Source organism: Notolabrus celidotus, chromosome 2 (assembly GCF_009762535.1).
Source record: "Notolabrus celidotus isolate fNotCel1 chromosome 2, fNotCel1.pri, whole genome shotgun sequence".
NCBI lineage: Eukaryota > Metazoa > Chordata > Actinopteri > Labriformes > Labridae > Notolabrus > Notolabrus celidotus.
This window is the reverse complement of record NC_048273.1, coordinates 19,373,023-19,395,371: the sequence shown is the minus strand read 5'-3', so window position 1 is coordinate 19,395,371 and position 22,349 is coordinate 19,373,023. Positions and strand designations below refer to the sequence as shown.

At 42.8% G+C, this 22,349-nt stretch overlaps 1 protein-coding gene across 1 annotated transcript; it reads left to right on the top strand.

Moving 5' to 3' along the window:
* The first annotated feature begins 7,232 nt into the window (after positions 1–7,232).
* Positions 7,233–9,100, top strand: LOC117825066 (transcription factor Sox-9-like). The gene has a single exon (XM_034700693.1). The coding sequence runs from the start codon at positions 7,286–7,288 to the stop codon at positions 8,777–8,779; it is 1,494 nt and encodes a 497-aa protein (XP_034556584.1). The 5' UTR covers positions 7,233–7,285; the 3' UTR covers positions 8,780–9,100.
* The last annotated feature ends 13,249 nt before the right edge of the window (positions 9,101–22,349 follow it).

Genomic DNA, 22,349 nt, shown 5'->3' with positions numbered 1-22,349 from the left:
TACATGGTGTGAAACATGTGTTTACCATCTACCATCTACTGTCCTTCAACAGGATCAATTTTAATCAATCAAATGCCTTTTATTTTTGACCTTCAAGTTAACAGATGGAACAAACCAAAATTAGAATACAGATAAAAAAAACTATTCTCAAACATATTTTCTCTCATTATAGTTGTTTTTTTTATCATGCTGATTCATTTTGAAGTGTCCTTTTTTCTGATAAGTTCAGCTATAACTAGAGGTGGACAGAGTACACAGATAATTATAACCATCATTGCCACCTCTAAATGAACTGCCTGATCTGAGTGAAATTTGCTCTGTGTTTGCTCCAAGTTCAACCATGGAGACGCACGATATACAGGTACGACTAAACCACTGAGACAAACAGAAGTACACAAACAAATTTTACTGTCTTAGGGGTCAGATTTCCGAAAAGAGAAGGAAACTCATAAGCTGACTTCAAAGTAAAAGTAGTGAGTAACTAGAGCACTGATAGAAATGTAGTGGAGTAAAAAGTACACTAATTGTCATCTAAATGTAGTGGAGTAAAAGTAATACGTTTCCCCAAAAAATTATACTCAAGTAAAGTAAAGATACTCAAAAAATGTACTTAAGTACTGTACTCAAGTCAATTTACTTTGTCACTGCCCACTACTGGCTATAACTAGTTATTTGATTTTAATAAGATGATTAATTGACAGCTCTGTTGAAAACTGTGACTTCCTGCAGCGTTCTGTAACGGATAAGCAAAGTAGAAGAGGAACAGTGAGAGAAAGAATAACAAACATTAATACAAAAGAGTCATTGAACTTTCCACAGCAATAAGTGTGTGCTTCAACCGAACACAATTATCTGTTCTCCTGTGGATTGTACATACCTGAGAGACGTTTGATGTTTTATCGGTAAGTAGGATTGCCTGTTATTTGGTTTGCAGAAAGGGTGTGACCTCAGACATGCAGCTGTACTAGCCAGGTTGCTCCTGCGAATGTCTTTGCTCCACCAGCCCAATATGTCAGCGCCATTCAAAGAGGTCTCTTGGCTTCATATCTCACAATGGGCAGAAATGAAGGCACATTTTCCATTTTTTTAACAGTCAATGGTGTTGCTGCAGTGATGCAAAACATGAACCTACCATCAAGAGAGTTAAAATGTCACTACAATATACAGATAATTTATCAGGGTCCAAGGAGCTCATTAAAGCATTTCATTTGTGAGGTCCACAGAAGTAAAAAAGTCTTATAAAGAAAGATTGTCCATTAAGAGTTGGTCCTCACAGGTATACACAGATACGCACTAAGACACAGACACACACTAAGACACACACAGACACACACACACACACACACAAACACACACAAACACACACAAACACACACACACGTGGTCCAGCTGACTGTTTTTTGGAGGTAAAAACATGACCTGAGTATAGAGACCCTACAGCCATCATCTCATCTCTCTCAAAGCTTGTGATGATGATGTGATGAGAGGAATCTCTACACCTGCAGGCCAGAAAGCACACACACATGATCCCATACACACATTTAAACCAAGGTGGCTCCTTCCCTCAGGCCTCAACAGAGAACAGATGTAACAACGCACCCCATGCTGCCTTTGCCCAGTGAGGTGGGTTATTGTGATCTGAATCCACTTTGCAATGCTCACTGTTTGACTGAGTTCTTAAGGTGATTTACATCGATAGTTGGGCTTTCTTGGGTCCAATGAATCACATTTTGAATATCCCATTTTGCAACACAAACACATGCAAAGGTGCAGATGCGTACACATACATGCACAGTCTCCCCCCAGCAGTCTGATAAGGTTGTCTTATCAGAAAAGAGGGGAGGGTGAAAAGGGGTGCTAGCTGTGTGATAATGGCTTTCACCAAATCCCTCCTCTGTCACAGATTAAAATGCCTGCTTGGAGAGCATTAGCAATCTTTCTTTTCATCTGTCTCCTCCTTTTTCCCTCCCTGTCGGCGAGTGCCATCGGATTTCTGGGCCAATCTATTGTCACAGGCCTGCCACACATACAAGGAGAAGTCAACCTCAATCTGATAGGCCATTGTCTTATTCTCCCCATCGCTGATTCCTGCTCATGGTATTGATCGCAAAGCTGTCCCTCTTCCGTCTCATCACATTGTGTGTGTGTGTGTGTGTGTGTGTGTGTGTGTGTGTGTGCCTATGTCAGTCAGTCTGATGGAAGATGTGGTCAGTGTCCCATTGGAAGAATCTTCCCGTTGGGAGAAAACGCCCAAATTAGAACTCTTATTTTGTAATTACACTCATCTATAGGTGGTTGGAGTGTTCGCTGAAACTCTGTGGCGTTAGACCCAGCGGACTCTCACCTAATCCGGTCACTCTGGGTATCAAGAGATCACAGAAGTGGAGGAGGAGAAGAGGAAGCCACTCGCAGCTAACTGTGACACCGCTCAGCTACTCCCCCAATAACACCCCTCCTCCTCATCCTTTCTCCTCACTCTCGCGCCTCCTCCACCATGCCTCACAGGCCCGTCTGTCACCCCTCTATAATTATGAGGAGTGAGAGTAATGTGTTGCAGTATGAATAGGATTGTCGGCCTGATTGTGATGTATAGGCTTTCATTACCATGTCCAGGCCTGTGCCCTTCGCCATGTAGGAAATCCTATTTAGGCCCTAATTTGGGAGCCTCCCCGACCGTCCCGCCTGATAGCAATCACACACAGTAATTGTGTGCTGGGGCAACTGACAAGAGTAGAGGCTCAGACACGGAGGGAGAGAAAGAAAGAAGGATAGGAAGAGGAGGAGGGAGGAGGAGGAGGAGCTGACAATGATATATCTGCATAGTTTGGTACATTATTTCTGTCATCCACTGCAGAATATGCATGTTTATTTTGTATATATGCTTATTTTAAGGCTGTTTGTGAGCATGCACATCTTTTAAGAGGAACTTGAAATATTCAGGATCTGATGTGAATTTAATATTGACAATTGGAGGGCTTCCTCTTTTCCCTTCTCTCATTCGACTTCAACAATGCTACACAGCTAATTGGGAGGAGAGATCATGCTAACTCGATAATTATGATTTATGAGACAATCTCCAGTTGATATATCGCACACTCTCCCTTGATTCCACGACAACACAAAACCAGCCCTCTAGCAATCAATATTTGTGCATTTTCCATGTCCAACTTGTTAACTTTTTTTAATATTTCATTAGTTCCTTTTTAGTGGGGAGTGATGCTCTGCACCAACGTTTATGCAGATTTGACTCCACTTATAGGCCTGTAGATAATGAATGTCTAATTGACTCATTTAAATACTGTTTGCCTGCAGGAGGGCCTTTGCATTAAATGTTTGATTGCCCTCATATTAACTGTCATTAATCCCCTCTGCTCTTAATAAGGACTTTATGAGGCTTTCTTAAAACTTCTCGTCTACCTCACCGTTCTCTTTGCATAATTAAGTAGAATATTCAAAAATATGGAAATGAAGGGCCTCTCAGGCTTCGACTAATGGTCTTTGTGCCACAGAACTCTAAATATAGAAAAACCATTGCATTTTCTGTACTGTATTCGGGCCCTGGTTCATTAGCTCTGGTCAATGTGGGTCGTTACACTAAAGGCTTTTGTTTAATATCCAACTCAGGCCTGCTTTTCACACCTCATACAGCATGTAACTCAAACCAGAAAAACTTCTTTTACCTGTTTGGAAAAAGAAGTATGGCACATTCAGGCTCTGCCGTGTCCTTTTAAAGGAAGATGTACGGTGCACAGAGAACTTTTGACAGCCATTACAAACTGTCACTGCGCCAGAGTGGGTGAGAGAGACAAACTTGTCTGTGTTTATAGCTTAACTGATCCTCTTATTCCTGCTACTCCTCCAGTCTCTCTGCTCTGCCCTAATCTCTCCGGGGGTCTTACTGGCCCAGGATGACAAATGGGAAGGAGAGGCCAGCCAAGCGTGGGCTCTGTGGAGAGGCTCAGGCCGGGGGTCTCACTAAGCCCCCCTCGGCTCTGCCCTGGATCATCTCTGACACGGCCTGCAGTAACCCCTAGGATGAAGAGGCCACACATGACACACAAGTACAGGTATAGATACAGAATATTCTCTATAAATATGTGGAGAAATAGCGCAAGTATCAAGCCTCTGATCAGCTCTCTGCACCCGATTGATACATCTCATGGCTCCTACTGTTTATCACATGTTTCTGCAACTTTTCACACTTCTCAGCTACTCCGAAAATCCTGTGTGGGTATGTGAACATCAGCTCAGAATTGGTGACACGAGATAAAATCCACCAAACTCTATTTAAGAGTACACAGTCCAGCTCAATAAAACCATGTACTAAATGACTGCAGTGTAATGAGCGGCTGTGTGGCTTCACTCTGACAGCCCCTGAGAATGTAATGCGCTCTTCCCCCCCTCTTCTCTCTCTTTCACTCCATGCTCCTCTGCGCCCCGCTGCCTCTCAGCCACGGGATCAGCTGCAGCCGCTAATGAAACGTCAGTCAGGTAATTGAGGCTCTGGCGGTGGCGGACCAGCCAGGCAAGCAGTCAAGCCTGTGTGGGTGATGACACCGGGACACTAGCTAGCAGCTACAGGAACTCAGCAACCCCCATGAAACATCACAGGAACTGCTCCAGGAACCAGCAGGGTGGAAAGCAGTGCATTTACGCTGACATTTCCCCCACACTTTTCTGTTTGTGTTAGAGGGAATCTGAGCGATGAGGAGCAGGTATGGTGTGTACCAAGAAGTAGGGTCATCAAATCAACTCAGATTGTTAACTCAAATACATTGTCTGTTTGCTTATTTGTTTGTCATGGAAATCACTATAACAAGTTTGTATATGAATACAATCTGAAGTTTTGGTTGTTTGCAATAACGTCATGCCAGTGACGTGTGGAATTCAAATGGGGGTCAGGAAGTAAATTTCCGAATGGATGCAACTGAGGAAAGCCCGTACAGTACTGCTCTAGAAACTGTAATAATACAGCGATACCGGAAAAAAATCTGGATTATATCAGAAGAGATCCTCCTCTCATGAGGACTTCCGATTTTTTAACTGACCCGAGCTTATTTCCAAATGTGTCTGCCGTTGACATCACTAACTACCTCGTCCTCCAGACTTCATTTTACACCACCGAGCAAATGAAGTCGTTCAAAATCCTCGAGGCTCACAATTTTTTTGAGTGGTTGGGTCCATGGTGTTTCTGCAGCCAGCGGATTCTCGATGAATTGCAGTTTATAACACTTCCGCATAGGCTTCATAGTTTGAGACTGGAGGTTGCCGCTTGGTATCAAGGTGCTCAACACTGATTGTTGTTAGGTTTTCGCCAGGGTGAGTATTTTAAATTAATTACCATATGAATTGTCCTCCTAGCCATGATGCTATCAACACTAAAGCCTCGGGTCCACAGGATGCATGGATCCGATACGTTCCCATTCTAGTCAGTGCTGCAGGGTCCACAGGGCGCACTGCGGTGCGTCTCAGCTCTCTCGGGAGCGTGCCCCCGCGCCGCTCCGCCAGAGATACGCTTCAAGTCTATTTTCGAGGCAGCTCGCGCCCAGCATGTGTCAATATGCACAGAAAAGGACGACCTGGACAGGAAGTCAGGCACCAGGATCGCATGCAACATCCGCCAATCTCAAAATAAAAACACCATGCACGGACTCCCGACCGTTTAAAGATTGTTTAGATCAGAAATACTCATCGATTCTGGATGTAAGCTAGAAACAGCCACATATATGTGATCCAGGTCAACCACAACAGGACAACAAATTAGAGCCAAATTATTATTGTTAAACTCACTGTTAAACTGTTAAGTTTCGTTTTTGCAGGTTCTGACCTGCAAAAACGAAACTTAACAGTTCTGCAGCATACTCAGTGATGATAGAAGCACAAAAGTAATGGAATACTATCCAAATGAGCAGAAATTCAACCACAGAAAGGCTCTGTGACCTGTTGTTTGTATGTGGTTCTCTCTCTGCTGGACCCAGCTGATCCTGCCTGCTCTGAGCTGCACTACACTCCAAACACACGTCCTGTGGACCAGGGCGTACGCCCTCGGACGGAGCAAAGCCGTGTCGCAGCCCTAACGCGGCGCACACGTATCCTGTGGACTCCCCAGGTAACGCGCCGCACATGCATCCTGTGCACTCCCCGGGTAACGTTTGTTTACTTACCGAAGGTTAACCACGCTAAACGGTCCAGTCAACGGTAGTTTGCAGCAAGTAAAATAATAACTTAAATCAGCTTTCTGGCTAGCATTACCAATTACTACCTATTGTTTGTCGTTAATTGTTAAAAACTCCAACAGAACAAAGATGGGAAAAACGTAACATTACAAAGTATGGAAGGATTTAGCTACTTAAACATGGATATATATATACAGCATACATACATTACTTTAACTTACCCTGGAAAAAGCGGTCACCACACACACAGGCATAATCTGATTCTGCTTCTCCTGACCATAAATGAAAGGTTTGCTATCCACTGTTTCTTGTTTTTCAGAGAGATATTTTCATTTTCCCCCTTGAGAACCACTCCTTTTGGACACAATAAATACTTCTCGACTTCTCTCTGTTTTATCTGTAAGGGAAACCGTAAAAAATGTAAACCGTAGTCATTTTTCCTGTGTTTATGTCACTGCTGCAAATCACTTCCTGACCTCCCATCTGCATTTTGCGCCATTGCCACGGCAACGGAAAATGTAGCATATAACAACTATGACACAACAATAGCAACATTCTACAGAGGTTCATACCAGAGTCAGAAAACCAAATTAAACTCATTTCAGCTTGAGACTTCAGCCAGTGAGCCACAGTCGTACTGAGAGAGAATTGCAACCAGAAAGCCACGTCTACCTTCGAGATGGAGTTCAGTTATTCTTTTGACCAACTGGTCCAAGAGATTGAATTCGTGGAGCTCGGTAATTGGCAAAGTGATATGGAGGACAGACTGGTGGATGATTATGATTTTGACCTATTTGAATCAGCACAATCTGATGTGCCCCCAAACATTGGTGCAACAAACGCTCTATCCAGTAAGCTGGCCATCAATGAGTTAATCGAGGGTGTAGATTTTCAACCTCCCACACCCGCTTCACCTTCATCTCCGCCTCCACCTCCCTTGGTCCATGCTGGGCTTGAGCAAAGCACTAGTTATTGGTCCAGTGAAATTGAGGAAAGACTTTTGGAGGATTTTGACCTCTTTGAATCAGCACTTGAGCTGTCTAACCTAGAAAACCGCACTGGCAGATTCTGCCTCAGTGTTCGAAACACTAAGAGAAGAGGACATTAATATGGCACCAGGTTATAACCAGGCCAATAAGCAGTGCCTGCCCTATCAGTGGTCCGGAGATGATCATACCGTATCATCAGCTGCCAGTCAGCCTGCTGCTGCTCCTCCACAACAATTCAACAAGGAACCAATGAGGATCTCCAGAGACTTCCAGGAATACCTGCATCCTGTTCCAGTGCTTAATGGAGATGTGTTTTACAAAATCCCCGTAGCAGATTATATTCCACCTGTGTCCACTGCTGCTCCTCTCAACACCTCCGTCTCAAGGAAGAGGAAGTGTGAGAGCTTGCAGGATCAAGACAAGCCATATATAAAGAAGCCACTCAACGCCTATATGCTATTCACGAAGGAACAAAGACCAAAAGTTGTGGTTGACATAGCTAGAAGAGGGAGTGCAGCAGTGGCTCAGCACCTGGGGACGATGTGGAAATCACTGGGAGAAGAGGGGCAGGCAAAGTATTTCGCTCAAGCACATGAGTTAAAAAGGCTCCATGATCAGCAATACCCTCAGTGGTCCCCTCTGGACAACTTTAATAGAAAAAGGCAAAGGATCCGAGGGAACGCTACTTCCACGACCGCAGATGTGATGAAGCCCAGCCACACGCAGACACAATCTGATGTGCCCCCAAACATTGGTGCAACAAACACTCTATCCAGTAAGCTGGCCATCAATGAGTTAATCGAGGGTGTACATTTTCAACCTCCCACACCCGCTTCACCTTCATCTCCGCCTCCACCTCCCTTGGTCCATGCTGGGCTTGAGCAAAGCACTAGTTATTGGTCCAGTGAAATTGAGGAAAGACTTTTGGAGGATTTTGACCTCTTTGAATCAGCACTTGAGCTGTCTAACCTAGAAACCGCACTTGCAGATTCTGCCTCAGTGTTCGAAACACTAAGAGAGGAGGACATTGATATGGCACCAGGTTATAACCAGGCCAATAAGCAGTGCCTGCCCTATCAGTGGTCCGGAGATGATCATACCGTATCATCAGCTGCCAGTCAGCCTGCTGCTGCGCCTCCACAACAATTCAACAAGGAACCAATGAGGATCTCCGGAGACTTCCAGGAATACCTGCATCCTGTTCCAGTGTTTAATGGAGATGTGTTTTACAAAATCCCAGCAGCAGATTATATTCCACCTGTGTCCGCTGCTGCTCCTCTCAACACCTCCGTCTCAAGGAAGAGGAAGTGTGAGAGCTTGCATGATCAAGACAAGCCATATATAAAGAAGCCACTCAACGCCTATATGCTATTCACGAAGGAACAAAGACCAAAAGTTGTGGTTGACATAGCTAGAAGAGGGAGTGCAGCAGTGGCTCAACACCTGGGGACGATGTGGAAATCACTGGGAGAAGAGGGGCAGGCAAAGTATTTCGCTCAAGCACATGAGTTAAAAAGGCTCCATGATCAGCAATACCCTCAGTGGTCCCCTCTGGACAACTTTAACAGAAAAAAGAAAAGGATCAGAGGGAACGCTACTTCCACGACCCCATGATGTGCCCCCAAAACCTTGGTGCAACAAACACTCTACATTCATATGTTGGGGAAGCGACAAACCTGTCCTCTTCTCTACATAAACTGCTCTTTGAAAAAATAAATAAAAATGCAAACATATAATATGTCTTTGAAGTCATGATAATTCAAAGTTAATCTGTAAGGCAACTGGACTTGGTGGAGGGTCTTGAGGACATTTCACCTCTTTGCTGAAGCTTCCTCAGTTCTGAACAAACTTTTCGGTGATTCTTTGAATTGAAATATTTTGAGTTGTTTTCCTTGTTTCTACTGAGTGACAATGTCAAATAAAACTGAAACCACATCTTTTTTTGTTGTTACTGTTAACCGATTAACCAAATATTGTGTTCAAGATGTCAGTAAAGTGACATCAAACTCAATAAAAGCCATAACTTAAAAAACAGATAAAGAAAAAGAAAATAGACACCGACTGTTAGCTTTCAATTAAAGGTTATGTTGACATTTGGATTGAGACCAGTCAGCAGTTTCCCCTGCTTCTAGTCTTTATGTAAAGCTAAGTGAACTGTTTCCTAGTTATAGTTATAACATAAATAATATATACCTGTGTTTTCTCTTTTTTCTAACCTTCATTATGGATGTGAAAATAAGCCTAATACACAGGTTAACCCCTTTAATAAGACAACTAGCATGAACTAAGAAAAAGTAGCTTACATTTAGCAAAGTTAGCTTGCAAAGTTTCTAATCTCTGGATCTGTCACTGGATTTAGGTGTTAGCTGGCAACATGACTACAGTCTCCATTTTTGGATTCTGATATCTCAGAAGGGGGAAAATATGTCCGTCCATTGTTGTGGTGCAATATGCAGTTCCTCCAGGAAGTTGCGATTTCGCAATCGCAACTATCAACGCAAATTCAACCAATCAGCGCGATTTTTTCGCGGCCTTGTAAATTTATACAATCACCGCAACTTTCCCGCAAATTTGACCAATTACCTTAACCTCAGCCCCTGTGCGTCATCGGTTTTGTCTTCAATTTCACTTCCTTAAACGTAAGTCCTCACTTGATCGGCACTTTTGAACAGCAAAACATGCACAGAGAACGGGTGAAGAGAGGGGACAGCAGGCGGGACAAGTGACGATGACAACGTTATTATTTATAGATTGAGGGGCTCAGTGTTCGCTTGGTCACCTACCTGCAGCAGGTGTGCTTTATGAACCAGCTCTCCCTCCTCCATGCATCTGTCTCATCTTCATTGATGATTTTACCCCCGGTGTGTGTTAGTGACACAGACACATCCACGGGGCGTCTGTTTACTATTTAAGGTACTACTATTTGAGGTTTGACATTGTTGCCGCCATTACCGTAAAAAGCTCTGCGTCTACAGCTTGATTTATCCTAGTTTGGTGATACATCAGACACATTTAGTAATTTTTGATCAACTCCTTGTAGTCAAAGATGCAGATTAATTTCAGAGTGCTGTGAACTGCCTGTCAAGTGCCCGTCACTACGAGGTGCATTCAGGGACCGTCGTAAATGTGAAATACAGCCCTTTCATGGCATTTTTCTGTGAATCAAGAGAATCAAAATACAGTCACAGTGGTCACATCAAGAATGTTTTTTAAAAACAACTGTAATTTAGCGTATTTACTTGCCCCTGAGATGTTATTGGGGGAAAAAAGCAAAAAAAAAAATCGCAACTTTCACCGCAATTTTTTCAAAAAGCTGCCGCAAAATCAGGCTTTTTGGGCCGCAACAATCACAAAAAAATCCCGCGAAATCCTGGAGGGCTGAATATGGGTTTCTAAGTTTTTTTTGTTTGTATTAAATCTCATTGCATCAGAGCTGTGTGGCTAAATTTCAGCATTAAAGGTGACATATCATGCAAAATGGACTTTTAAATGGTTCTCTACCTGAAATATGTTTCCCTGGCATGTCTACAAACCCCCCGAGAATGAAAAAAATCCATTCTGCCCCTGTTTTGATTTCTCCATCTTTCTGTAAATGTGTGTGAAACGAGCCGTTTCAGACTTCCGTGATTTTGTTACGTCACAACAATATCCGGTCTGTCACGGAGTCAGAACTCGGAGCTTGTTCAGCCCATAGACTGTATTAAATAATACTGAATCCCTCCCCCGTTTTTCATTACCTGCACAAATGTGTGCTAACAAGGAACTTAGGAGGGAGGCATGCTAGTTGTAGGCTGTCTTAATAAACACAAAGGACTTCCGGTTGACAGGCAGATGGAGTAGACGTGCTGCTTAGGTGCTCCGGTGAACTCTCAACTTTCCACACCACCCAGCCCTCTAATCCCCTACAAATCTGGGAATAATTCGAAAGTGTATTGTTTTTTCCCCTCAATTTACCATAAATTCTTATTTAATGGCTTCCAAATCCACAAAGTCGAGCAAGAAGGACGAGGCTAGCCTCACGCTGGATGCCATTACCACGCTGCTTGAAAATCACCGAGAGGAGATCGCTGCTGAATTTAGAACCTCGTTCTCTCAACTTGACTCCAAACTCGACCAGACACGAGTCGCGGTGGAAGAAAATGGTCAACGTGTCTCCTCTCTTGAGCTCGCCAGTGAAGACCTCAGCCAGCGGGTCATGGACCTCGAAGGCCTCTGTTCAACCCTGCGCGAGGACAACGTGAAGCTGAAAGCGAAAGTGACAGACCTGGAAAGCCGCAGCAGACGCCAAAATTTACGCATCCTTGGCCTCCCAGAGTCGATTGAAAGCGGACACCCCTCTGAATACTTCTCTAAAGTGCTTTGCGAGATCTTTGGACCTGAGACGCTGCCATCCCCCCCTGACATTGACAGAGCCCATCGTTCGCTGGCCGCTAAACCGGCCCCCGGACAGCGACCGCGCCCGGTCATCCTACGGTTACACCGGTACCAGACGAAGGAGCTCCTCATCAGAGAAGCGCGGCGGAGAGGGAAACTCGAATTCCGTGGCCAATCAGTTCGTGTTGTGGAAGACTTCAGTCCAGAAATCATCAACCAGCGAGCAGAATATAAGGTCGTCATGGCAGAACTTTACAAGCGTGGTCTGAAGCCTGCTCTACTCTTCCCGGCGCGGCTACGCCTCACGCTGCAGAGCGGAACCAGAAAGTGGATCGGCTCCGTTGTGGAGGCACAAAAATACATCGACGGTCTTCCTCAGCCACCGTTATCTACCTGAACGGGCAAACCGGTCATTCTGGACACTTACATAGGTTTAATGGATGGTGCTTGACACTTGCAGCATTAGTCTGCACGTTTTACATTCACATAAACATGTCATTCATTCAGCCCGCACGTGAGTAACTCTGTTCTGCGTTCTCTGTTGATATTAACATGCGGTTTATAACTAAGTCTGGTTCTAGAAATATATGTTTATGTATACCTTCTTCTTGTGTCAGTATTATCACAGATTACTACTGTGTTCAGTTCCCACTAGTCTTCAGTTCCGTTATGGTGGACCAGCATTTACTTGTTCATATTCAATTTACCTATTAGTGTGACTCTGATTGCTCGCTTAATTCCCGACGCCCTATGATGGGGCTGTCTGTTCTTTTTTTACCCCTCTTTTGGTATTTCGCCACAACTATGAAAAATGTAAGAACATAATTTTATGAGGGCATTTATGCACGATTCTTTTTTTTTTTTTCTCTTTTACTGGAGCAACACCTTAGCTAGTGTAAAATAGGAAGTGTGTGTGTTTTGACGTTGGTTGTGAAGAGCTTGCTGCTTTCCTTTTTAGCAGCTTTCTTTTTTGGGGAGGGAAGGGAGGTAAGGGGTAATGTCACTGCCAGTGGACATTTAGTACTCTATATTCCAACTTTTGGTACCAGTCTCATAATACCAGTTCTCACCTTTTTCAGTTTCAATAGAAAACTGCTCCATGGTCTACCATTTTTACATTTCAACCTTCTTTGTCAAGTTGTATGGATAGGCTCCTAACATTTCTAAGTTGGAATGTCAAAGGCCTAAATCATCCTATTAAAAGAAGAAAGGTTTTCTCACACCTCAAACAGCTTAAGGCTGAAATAGTGTTCCTCCAGGAAACTCACATTCGTAGCTCAGATAATGATCGCCTTTTACAGTGTTGGAGAGGACAACGTTTTCACTCCTCCTTTCAAGCCAAAGCCAGGGGGGTCTCAATACTTATTAATCAAAATATCTCTTTTCACCCTCATAATGTAGTCTCTGACAAGTTTGGTCGTTATGTCATCGTCTCTGGAAAACTGTTTAATACACATGTTGTTTTTGTAAATGTCTATGCCCCTAATTCTGATGACACCTCGTTTTTTGAGAAACTGTTTTCACAACTCCCAGACCTCAACACATACTCTGTCATATTCGGAGGCGATTTCAACTGTTGGTTAGACCCAGTTCTAGATCGATCCTCTTCCAATAATACTACGATAAGTAAATCAGCCTCCCTTATTCAAATATTCCTCTCTAAATACGGAGTCCGTGACGTGTGGCGCTTCTTGCACCCCAGCGATAGAGAATATTCCTTCTTTTCGCACGTCCATCACACCTATTCCAGAATCGATTATTTTTTCCTTGATAGCCAGCTTCTTCCGCTTGTCCATTCCTGTGCTTATGAGAGTATAATTATCTCTGACCATGCTCCTGTCACTATGACCTTATCCCTGCCTGGCCTCCCACAAAGAAGCAGGCAGTGGCAACTTAACACAACTTTGCTGTCAGACGACAAATTTGTCAAATTTATGGAGGTAGAGATTGCCTTTTTTCTTGCCACAAATACATCGCCTGAAATGTCTTGTTCAATTGTGTGGGATGCGCTTAAAGCTTACCTCAGGGGACAGATCATATCATACTCCGCCCAACTAAAAAGAAGGACCTGTAGAGAGCGATCAGAGCTGGCTGACCAAATTAAAGACATCGATAAACATTACGCCCAAACTCGAAACCCAGACCTCTATAAAACACGTGTAGAACTCCAAACCAAATTAGATCTTCTCACAACTCATTATACTGAAAATTTACTTTTAAAAAGTAAGACCATGTTCTACATACATGGTGACAAGCCTGAAAAACTGCTCGCCAACCAACTCAAAGGGTACAGAGTTAAACAAAGTATCCCTGAGATACGGCTGTCCAATGGTCTCAAAACCTCAGACCACTTAGAAATAAATGATGCTTTCGAAGACTTCTACTCGCAGCTCTACGTCTCAGAGTCTCATGTTAACCATGATGCTACGGTTGACTTCCTAAGAAATCTTTTAATTCCCAAACTTTCACCAGACTGCAGAAAGAGGCTGGAAGAGCCTATAACCCAAGCAGAAGTCATCTCAGCCATTTCTTCAATGCAGTCTGGCAAATGTCCTGGCCCTGATGGCTTTCCAGTCGATTTTTTCAAAAAATTTTCCTCTTTACTCTCTCCACAGTTATGTGCAGTTCTGTCTGAATCCCACACAAAGCGCTCTCTCCCTCCATCATTCAATGAGGCTAATATTACTCTCATGGCAAAGAAAGGAAAGGACCCGCTGGATTGTGCTTCTTATAGACCCATCTCTCTCTTAAATACAGACTATAAAATCCTAACCAAGATCTTAGCTCGCAGATTAGAAAATACACTTCCCACTGTCATTTCAGAAGACCAAACTGGATTTATAAAAAACAGACAATCTTATTTTAACATACGGCGTTTACTTGACATTATCTATACGTCCTCCGAAGAGACCCCTGAGTGTGTTGTTTCCCTGGACGCTGAGAAAGCTTTCGACCGCGTTGAATGGAAGTATTTATTTGCCACCTTAGATGAGTTCGGCTTTGGTCCGACTTTTACTTCATGGATTAAGTTGTTATACTCTAATCCCTCTGCTTCCATCCGTACAAACTCCCAGCGGTCAAAACCATTTAATCTACATCGCGGAACCCGTCAGGGCTGTCCTCTGAGCCCAATGCTGTTTGATTTAGCTATTGAGCCACTAGCTATTGCCCTCCGTAGTTGCAAAGACATATCTGGTGTTAAGAGAGATGGCAGAGAACACAAGGTCTCTCTTTATGCGGACGACCTCTTGCTGTTCATCTCTGACCCGACTACCTCACTACCCCATGTCCTATCTCTGCTCAGTCAGTTCGGTCAACACTCTGGGTACAAATTAAATCTCCATAAAAGTGAAATATTCCCCATCAACAATATAGCACGTTCATTAGACTTCAGTAACTTCCCTTTGAAAGTTCAGAATAACAAATTCTCTTATTTAGGTATTTCAGTCACTCGTAAATATAAAGATTTATTCAAGGAGAACCTTGTCAAAATGATGGACCAAACAAAACTAAAACTCTCACAGTGGTCCCCTTTGTCCATATCTCTAATGGGACGTATCAACGCTGTGAAAATGAACATCCAACCAAAATTTCTGTACTTATTTCAGGCCTTACCGATCTTTGTCCCTAAAGCGTTTTTTGTCAAACTTGATTCACTCATTTCATCATATTTATGGCAGGGTAAACATCCTCGTCTTAATAAGATCCATCTTCAGAAAACCAAAGCTAGCGGCGGCCTAGCTCTCCCAAATCTCCGTTTCTATTACTGGGCTGTGAACTTGCGTTGCCTCTCATTCTGGTCTTTCTTTTTGAACCAGCCCAACTGCCCTGACTGGGTGGGAATGGAGCTAAACCCCAACAAAAACATGTCTATTCCTGCGCTGTTAGGATCTTCGCTTCCTCTCCCTCCGTTCAATTCCATTAAAAATCCAGTGGTTAAACACTCTCTCAGAATATGGGCCCAATTCAGGAAATTCTTTAGGCTAGACAGATTTTCTCTTCTAAGCCCTGTTAAAACAAACCACCTTTTTGAACCTTCTATGCATGACTCTGTTTTTCGTGAATGGCACAGGAAGGGTATTATACACTTTAAAGATCTGTTTGTGGACAACAACTTAGCATCGTTTGAGCAGTTAAGCAAAAAGTTTAATCTACCAAAGTCGGACTTCTTTAGATATTTACAAGCAAGACAGTTTCTCATCTCAAAGTTTTCCCATATCCCATTGTCAGCAGAAACCACCATTGTTGATTCGGTTCTGTCCCTGAACCCAACTCGGAAAAGACTCATTTCAGTGCTGTATAGCATGGTGGCAGACCTAAAGCAGGACACTACAGACATTCTTAAAAGATCATGGGAGGAAGACTTGGGCCTGTCTTTATCTGAAGACACTTGGGGCTCTATACTTAAGCGTGTTAACACAACTTCTCTATGTGCTCGCCATTGCTTAATCCAGTTTAAAGTGGTACACAGAGCTCATATCTCTAAAGCTAAACTGTCTCGTTTCTATCCCGACATCGACCCGTACTGTGACAAATGCAAGAATGCAGAAGCATCACTGGTTCATATGTACTGGCAATGCCCAAGTCTTAATAAATACTGGACAGAGGTATTTCACACTATATCCAAGATAATCAATGTTGAATTGAAACCCAATCCTCTTGTTGCTGTGTTTGGGGTCACTGGAGGAGTGGTACAGTTATCGGCACAAAAACGGCGGACTCTGGCCTTTGTTTCCCTCCTGGCCAGGCGTGCCGTGCTGCTCAGATGGAGAGATGCTACCCCGCCCACGCATGCACAATGGTTGGCAGATGTTATGGCTTGCTTAAAGCTTGAGAAAATAAGATTCTCACTCCAACATTCAAATGCACAGTTTATTGAAATTTGGGGACCCTTTCTGAACTCTGTACACAAACCTTTAAAACCATGATTCAGATGCAGATTAATCATCTCTCTCTTTCTGATGTAGAATTAGGTCTTTAATGGGACTGGGAAAAGTATTTCAAGATACCACTGGCAGTGACAGGGTAGGGATTGTTTTATAATTAGGGATTGTTTTATAATGGTTGTTGTTGTTGTTTCTGTTTGTTTATTGTTTTGTTTTTTTTGTTTACCTTTGTATTTTCTTTAACCTAAAAAGCAAAAAAGTAACACAAGCTGTTGTTGTCCATGCCTCATTTACTTACCATGTGCATTTACTGGTTCGTTCCCTTTGCATATGTCTCTCACTTTTCCCATGTAGACGTTACTGCTAACTGCATTTGGTGTTTATTTATAACATCCTCTAATATCATTGGCTGATCAACACTGCACTTAATGTACACCCTGTTTGTGTCTCAATAAAAAGATTTTGATGAAAATAAACACAAAGGTCAGTTTTACTCCCCACGTCTGCAGATTTGAAGATCTAGTGGATGATTTTTATTTGTCATGGATAAGTGCTAGCGCTAATTAGCATAGCTACATGTTCATAGCTGTAGCTGTAGCTGTAGCTGTGTACCAAGACACACGTCGACATACTGACAAATAAAACAACAAGAAACAATAAATCTGTGACCAATCCTTTAGAAAGGTCCTGCTGCCTTTCTGGTAGAGGTCGGTTTTACTCCCCACGTCTGCAGATTTGAAGATGTAGTGGATGATTTTTACTTATCATGGATAAGTGCTAGCGCTAGTTAGCATAGCCACATAGCTACATGTTCGTAGCTGTGTACCAAGACACACTTCGACATACTGACAAATAAAACAACAAGAAACACTAAATCTGTGACCAATGGTTCAGAAAGGTCCTGCTACAGGCGCCTCTCCGTCAGGATCAGATTCTGGATCAGATTCAGAGGGTTGAAGTAACGTGATCTCTGAGCAGCCATGAATATTCAGCCAACATGTAAACATTAGATCAACGTGCCTGAAAGCCGAGGCACATCCACTTCCTGAGGGGGCTAGGTCAGAGAGTGTTCTGAGGAGGGCTGAAGAAGAGGGTTTTACAGGCATGCCAAAATCTGATTTCAAAGTGTTTTTTTGAGCATAAACTTTAAAGACATGTTTTGGGGACCTCTTAGACCAATATATATTGATGAAAAAAGCGTGATATGTCACCTTTAACATTTGAAGTTTTTGAAGCCTGGCAAATTGCAATAAAGCTCTATTAAGCTTAGAGAAAATGCAGGGTCAGGTAAAAATGTCTTCGACTTAATCAGTCATATGATGGTGATATAAGAGTATTAATATAGTCACTTCCGAGTTTGAAATAAATAAATAAATAACTCAGAAATACAGTACTTTTTTTTAATTTACCAGACACATTAAGTGTATTTGCACAAAGTATCAGTATTGGACAGGTATTGCCAATACCACCCTGAATTTTACTCAGTATCGGATCGGAAGGAAATCGGGGGTATTGAACATCACTACCATCAATGCAAGAAGGAACTAGCAGGAGAGAGAGAAACATTTAAAAAGACAGCAGAGAGTTGATAGGCTGATGATAAGGGCGTGCCGCTGAGCTATTGGATGACAGCCCCTGCTGATTAACCAGTGACAGCTCCGGAACATGCAGCTGGAAGCGGGTGAGCTATTGAATGAGGGAGAAGAGAGTTAAACAACTGCTGTGATTGCTTTATAGTCTTCCTGTCTGAACTTTCGCTAGAGCTACAATCAAGCGGCAGGCCGTATTAAACGGTCTCTGGCCCGGGGGCCGGGAGTTTGAGACCCCTGCAGTCTACAAGATGTTTGTGGCCTAACTTAGCAAAACATCAGTGAAGGGACGTGCCTACTTGATTACCCTAGTGGTGCACTGGCTCTCACTGCACACCTGTCCTGTCTCTCTTTGGCTTTGGAGACACGTGGAGCCATGTTGTTGGCGACTAAACTTATCAGAGGGTGTAGTCGGCTGGGTGTCTTCTCTGAGTGCTCATCCTTTCTCAAAGCACAAGTACCTTGTGTTTAACCAGCTTGGGGAAAGCTGGTCTCAGTGAGGAGGATGTTCTGCCAGCAGCTCAAGTAAAGAAGTCAGAGGTTAAAATCCTTTGTTATTGCACCCCAGAGTGATGTTACCATCCCTGCCATGCACTGACCTGCTCAGCAACCCCAGTGAGTTATGGGTAATGTTTAATTCCCCTGCCGTCAGTGCCGTGACAGCTGTGGATCCGCATGGCAAATTGGATTTTTTTTCTTTGTTAGAGTTGTGCTTGTGCAGGTGAAGACAGGGACATTCTCCACTCTGGTTTGTCGAGGTAACTCTGTCACATATTGTTCAGAGGCCTCTCTATCTCTCGGTGACAAATCAAGTCAAACTGTTTCATTTCTGAGGGCTGCTGGTGGAACAGAGCGAAGCTGATCCGTCCAACCTGATCTCGTTTATGGTCAGCATGCAATCACAGCACTGACCTAAGCAGACCAAACTGCTTGTCCCATTGTGGCCCACTTTCTTCATCACGTTAGCTAAGATGTTTGTGTCAGATAATAAAAGTCCACACAGACACAAAGAAAATATAAAGACTGGTTAACTTACATACTTTTGTTTCATCAGCATTGTGTATTTTTCTGATAGAAAAATAATTCTCTATATTTCTGACATGTTCTGTAACAGAGCTGTTTTACAGCCCTGTGAAAAGAGTTATGCTTTTGATACAGAGAATTTCCATATTAGTTCTTTTCAGCACTTTGTCACCTTTTAGCATCAATTTTTGGTTGTTTGGTCAGGAACCATAATGAATTTCTTCCAGCACTGTAAGCAGGCATTTCAAAATATACTGTAACCACTTTCTTAACCCTCCTGTTATTTTGCGGGTCAAATTGACCCTTTTTAAAGTCTATTTTAGGCAATATATGCCTTCCAAACCAGCTAAATGCAGCATAAAAATCTGGGAAGCATGTGAGAGAAGAGATGTCTTGTGTTAACTTATCAACATCACTTCATAAAAATAAACAAATTCAAAATGTAAAATAAAATAAACAAAAATCTGTTGTAAAAACTATTGTATTTATATTTAGAGCTTTCCAATGTACATTAAACAAAGTTTTTAACATTCATTTCAATGAAAAACGAGTGAGTTATCCTCTTAGAACCATGATCTGTGAGAATTAGTGAACACCCATGGACTTAATCTTGATTCAAATTGTTGGTAATGGAGTTCAAAATTAGATTTAAAACAACGGGTATTGCAATTTTTGGGGGGTTCTGACACTTGGATAATTGAATATGCTCCAGGTCAAATTGACCCAGGAACATTATTGCTGGTCCAGAGAAATGAACATAACAGGAGGGTTAATCCTGATGTACACTATCTGCTCAGCACAAGACGGAAGAGAAATAAATCATTGGTTACTTGCCAATTAACATGGTAAACCATGAAGCAGGTAAAGAGCTAGATGACGGGGACTTGGTGAAGACTAAAACAGAGTTCAAAGAAGACATTTATCCTGTTTCAGCTACATAGAGTTGACTTTAAAGCTCCTGTAAGAAACTTTCAGTTTGTAACAATTTTGGTGCCCCCATAAGGTGGTCACTCATATCTTTTTACTGATTTTGTTAGTATTTTTATCCTCTCTTTACTTGAAGTGCAAATCACAACGGCAATTCAGAAAACACAACAGCAAATCAGAAAACACAACGGCAAATCAGAAAACACAACGGCAAATCCCCCAAGGGTACCTACTTCTTCCGGTTTGGTTAATTGTAGTGTTTTCTGAATTGCCATTGTGATTTGCATTTCAGGGCCACCGTAGATTTCTTTGTTTTATTTTCTCAAGAGATTAAACGAAATAAGAGCCCACATCTATCACCTGCACCCACTGATATATCTTTTGTACATTCCTTTTTTTTTCTGTAAAAAGGAAATCTCTCCTACTGAGGTGGTTTTACTTTTCCTCACCACCCCACCCTTTTTCTTCCTCCCAAGTAAGGACACCTTGAAAGACAACACCACCTGACCAGGGATGTTCCAGAGAGCAGCAGAGTGCCAGGGAATAGGAAGTCCAGATTTAGTCCAACTCTCTCTGCTCCACTCCACTTCACTCTCCTCCTCCTCCGCAGGGCTTTAATGTGGAGGGTGGACAGAGGGGTTAATGCCTAGCTGTAAGCACTGCTTAGCGCCAGTGATTGGGTTTGTGTTGTAGCAGGACTTCCCCCACCCGCAAAAAAAAATCCAGTGGAAATGACTTCCACTGTCCAGCCCTGTGGGCGATTGAGATTTTCCAACCTGCGGTTTCAACTCCTCTCCCCTTTGTTGCAACTCAAGTGTCCCAGGGGGCACAGGTGAACTTGATGCGGAACAATGATTAAAAGTTTGTCCCTCAAGGTGACCTGAATACAGCAGGAGGTGAAAGTCAAAGTGAGGACATGGAGATGAGAGCAGGGCAGATATGAATTCTGATTTGGACATAGAGTTAAGTGCTGGACCCTCAGATAAAGAAAGAAATCATCTTACCTCTGTACCAAAACTCCTATTATACCATTCCTACCTCTCTCCCTTGAAGTAATCAGTGATTGTGTGTGACATGATGGGCATAAAAAGCTGTGCCACAGCAAGGAGGCATTGACAATCTAATCATTGTCACATCAGCGATTACCTCCGGGCGTGATGTATTTGAACAGGCTTCTATCACATCTGCCATTACCTGCCTCTTCCTGCCTTATGTCCCTCAGTACACATCTTTTCTCTTAACTGTGTGTTCAATCACCACCACCAGTTTCGTGTGCCTGTGCTGCAGAGCAACCTCTCGACAGTGACGTATGCCAGCGATTAGCCTGGATACAGTTCAATTATGATAAACAGCCAGCGCACCTCTTACACCGTGATTAAAGCCTCAGCCTGGTCTTGATAAAGAGATCCCATCTCGATGCCATCACAACCACATTATAAGACACTCGGCCGCTGTGTTCTGCATCATGCTTTTCACATCAGTGTTGCAGAACATACACTGTAGCCTGGATGAAGCTCATGGCAGATGCAGCAAGATGGGGTCTTTATCATTCACACATGGCTGCTGATGCATCCCTGCCCACCTTCTCTTTTTTTTCTTTTTTTTTTTCAATTTAGACCAGTATTTATTAATAACCTCCACTTTCTTGAAGCCTATCTCACAAGATACCTGCCATATAACTTAAGATGGGTTAAGATATAGAGAGATAAGAGTGGAAGAGCAGAGCCCCCGTTTTGATAAATGGACGAGCGGTGATGAAAAGCAGATATCAGAGGAGCATGAAAGGAGTGAGGGGAAGAGAGGAGAGCATTAATCCAACAGCAAGCCAGAGTAAGGAGGGAACGGGAATGAGAGACAGAGAGAAAAAAGGGGAGAGAGAGGGGAGGAGGAAGCAAAAGAAAGATAGCCTTTCGGCTGTGTTCTGTCAAGGGAGAAATTACACATTTACGGAGGTTTTTTCAAGCAACGACGGGTTCCATAGATCAAACCACTGGATTTATGAGCCAATTTCCAACATGAAATATAGACACAGAGAATCCATTTTACCCATGTTTACTTGCCTTCTCCCCCCCCTCTCCTCTCTCAATCATAGCCTCCAATGTGTGGATTTGATCACCAGTGTAAACTTAACAGTGATGATTACAGCCATAATTGAAGATGTTATTGTTTTTAAACGGGCAAAATAGTTCAGGAAAAAATTTCCTGTAGTTTGGGAAATTAAAGACTTATTTTTTAAAGTGTCTTATTTGTTTAATCGTGATTATTTTCTTCATTTATTTATATATTTTACAATTGTATATGTTCTGTGTGTTTTATCTTATTTTGCTGTGCAGCAATTTGGTAAACTATTGTTTTTTAAATGTGCTATATCAATAAAGTAGATTG

Bases quoted from the DNA above. Each gene is read 5' to 3' on its own strand.
- LOC117825066 (XM_034700693.1), top strand. From the start codon at position 7,286: ATGGCACCAGGTTATAACCAGGCCAATAAGCAGTGCCTGCCCTATCAG.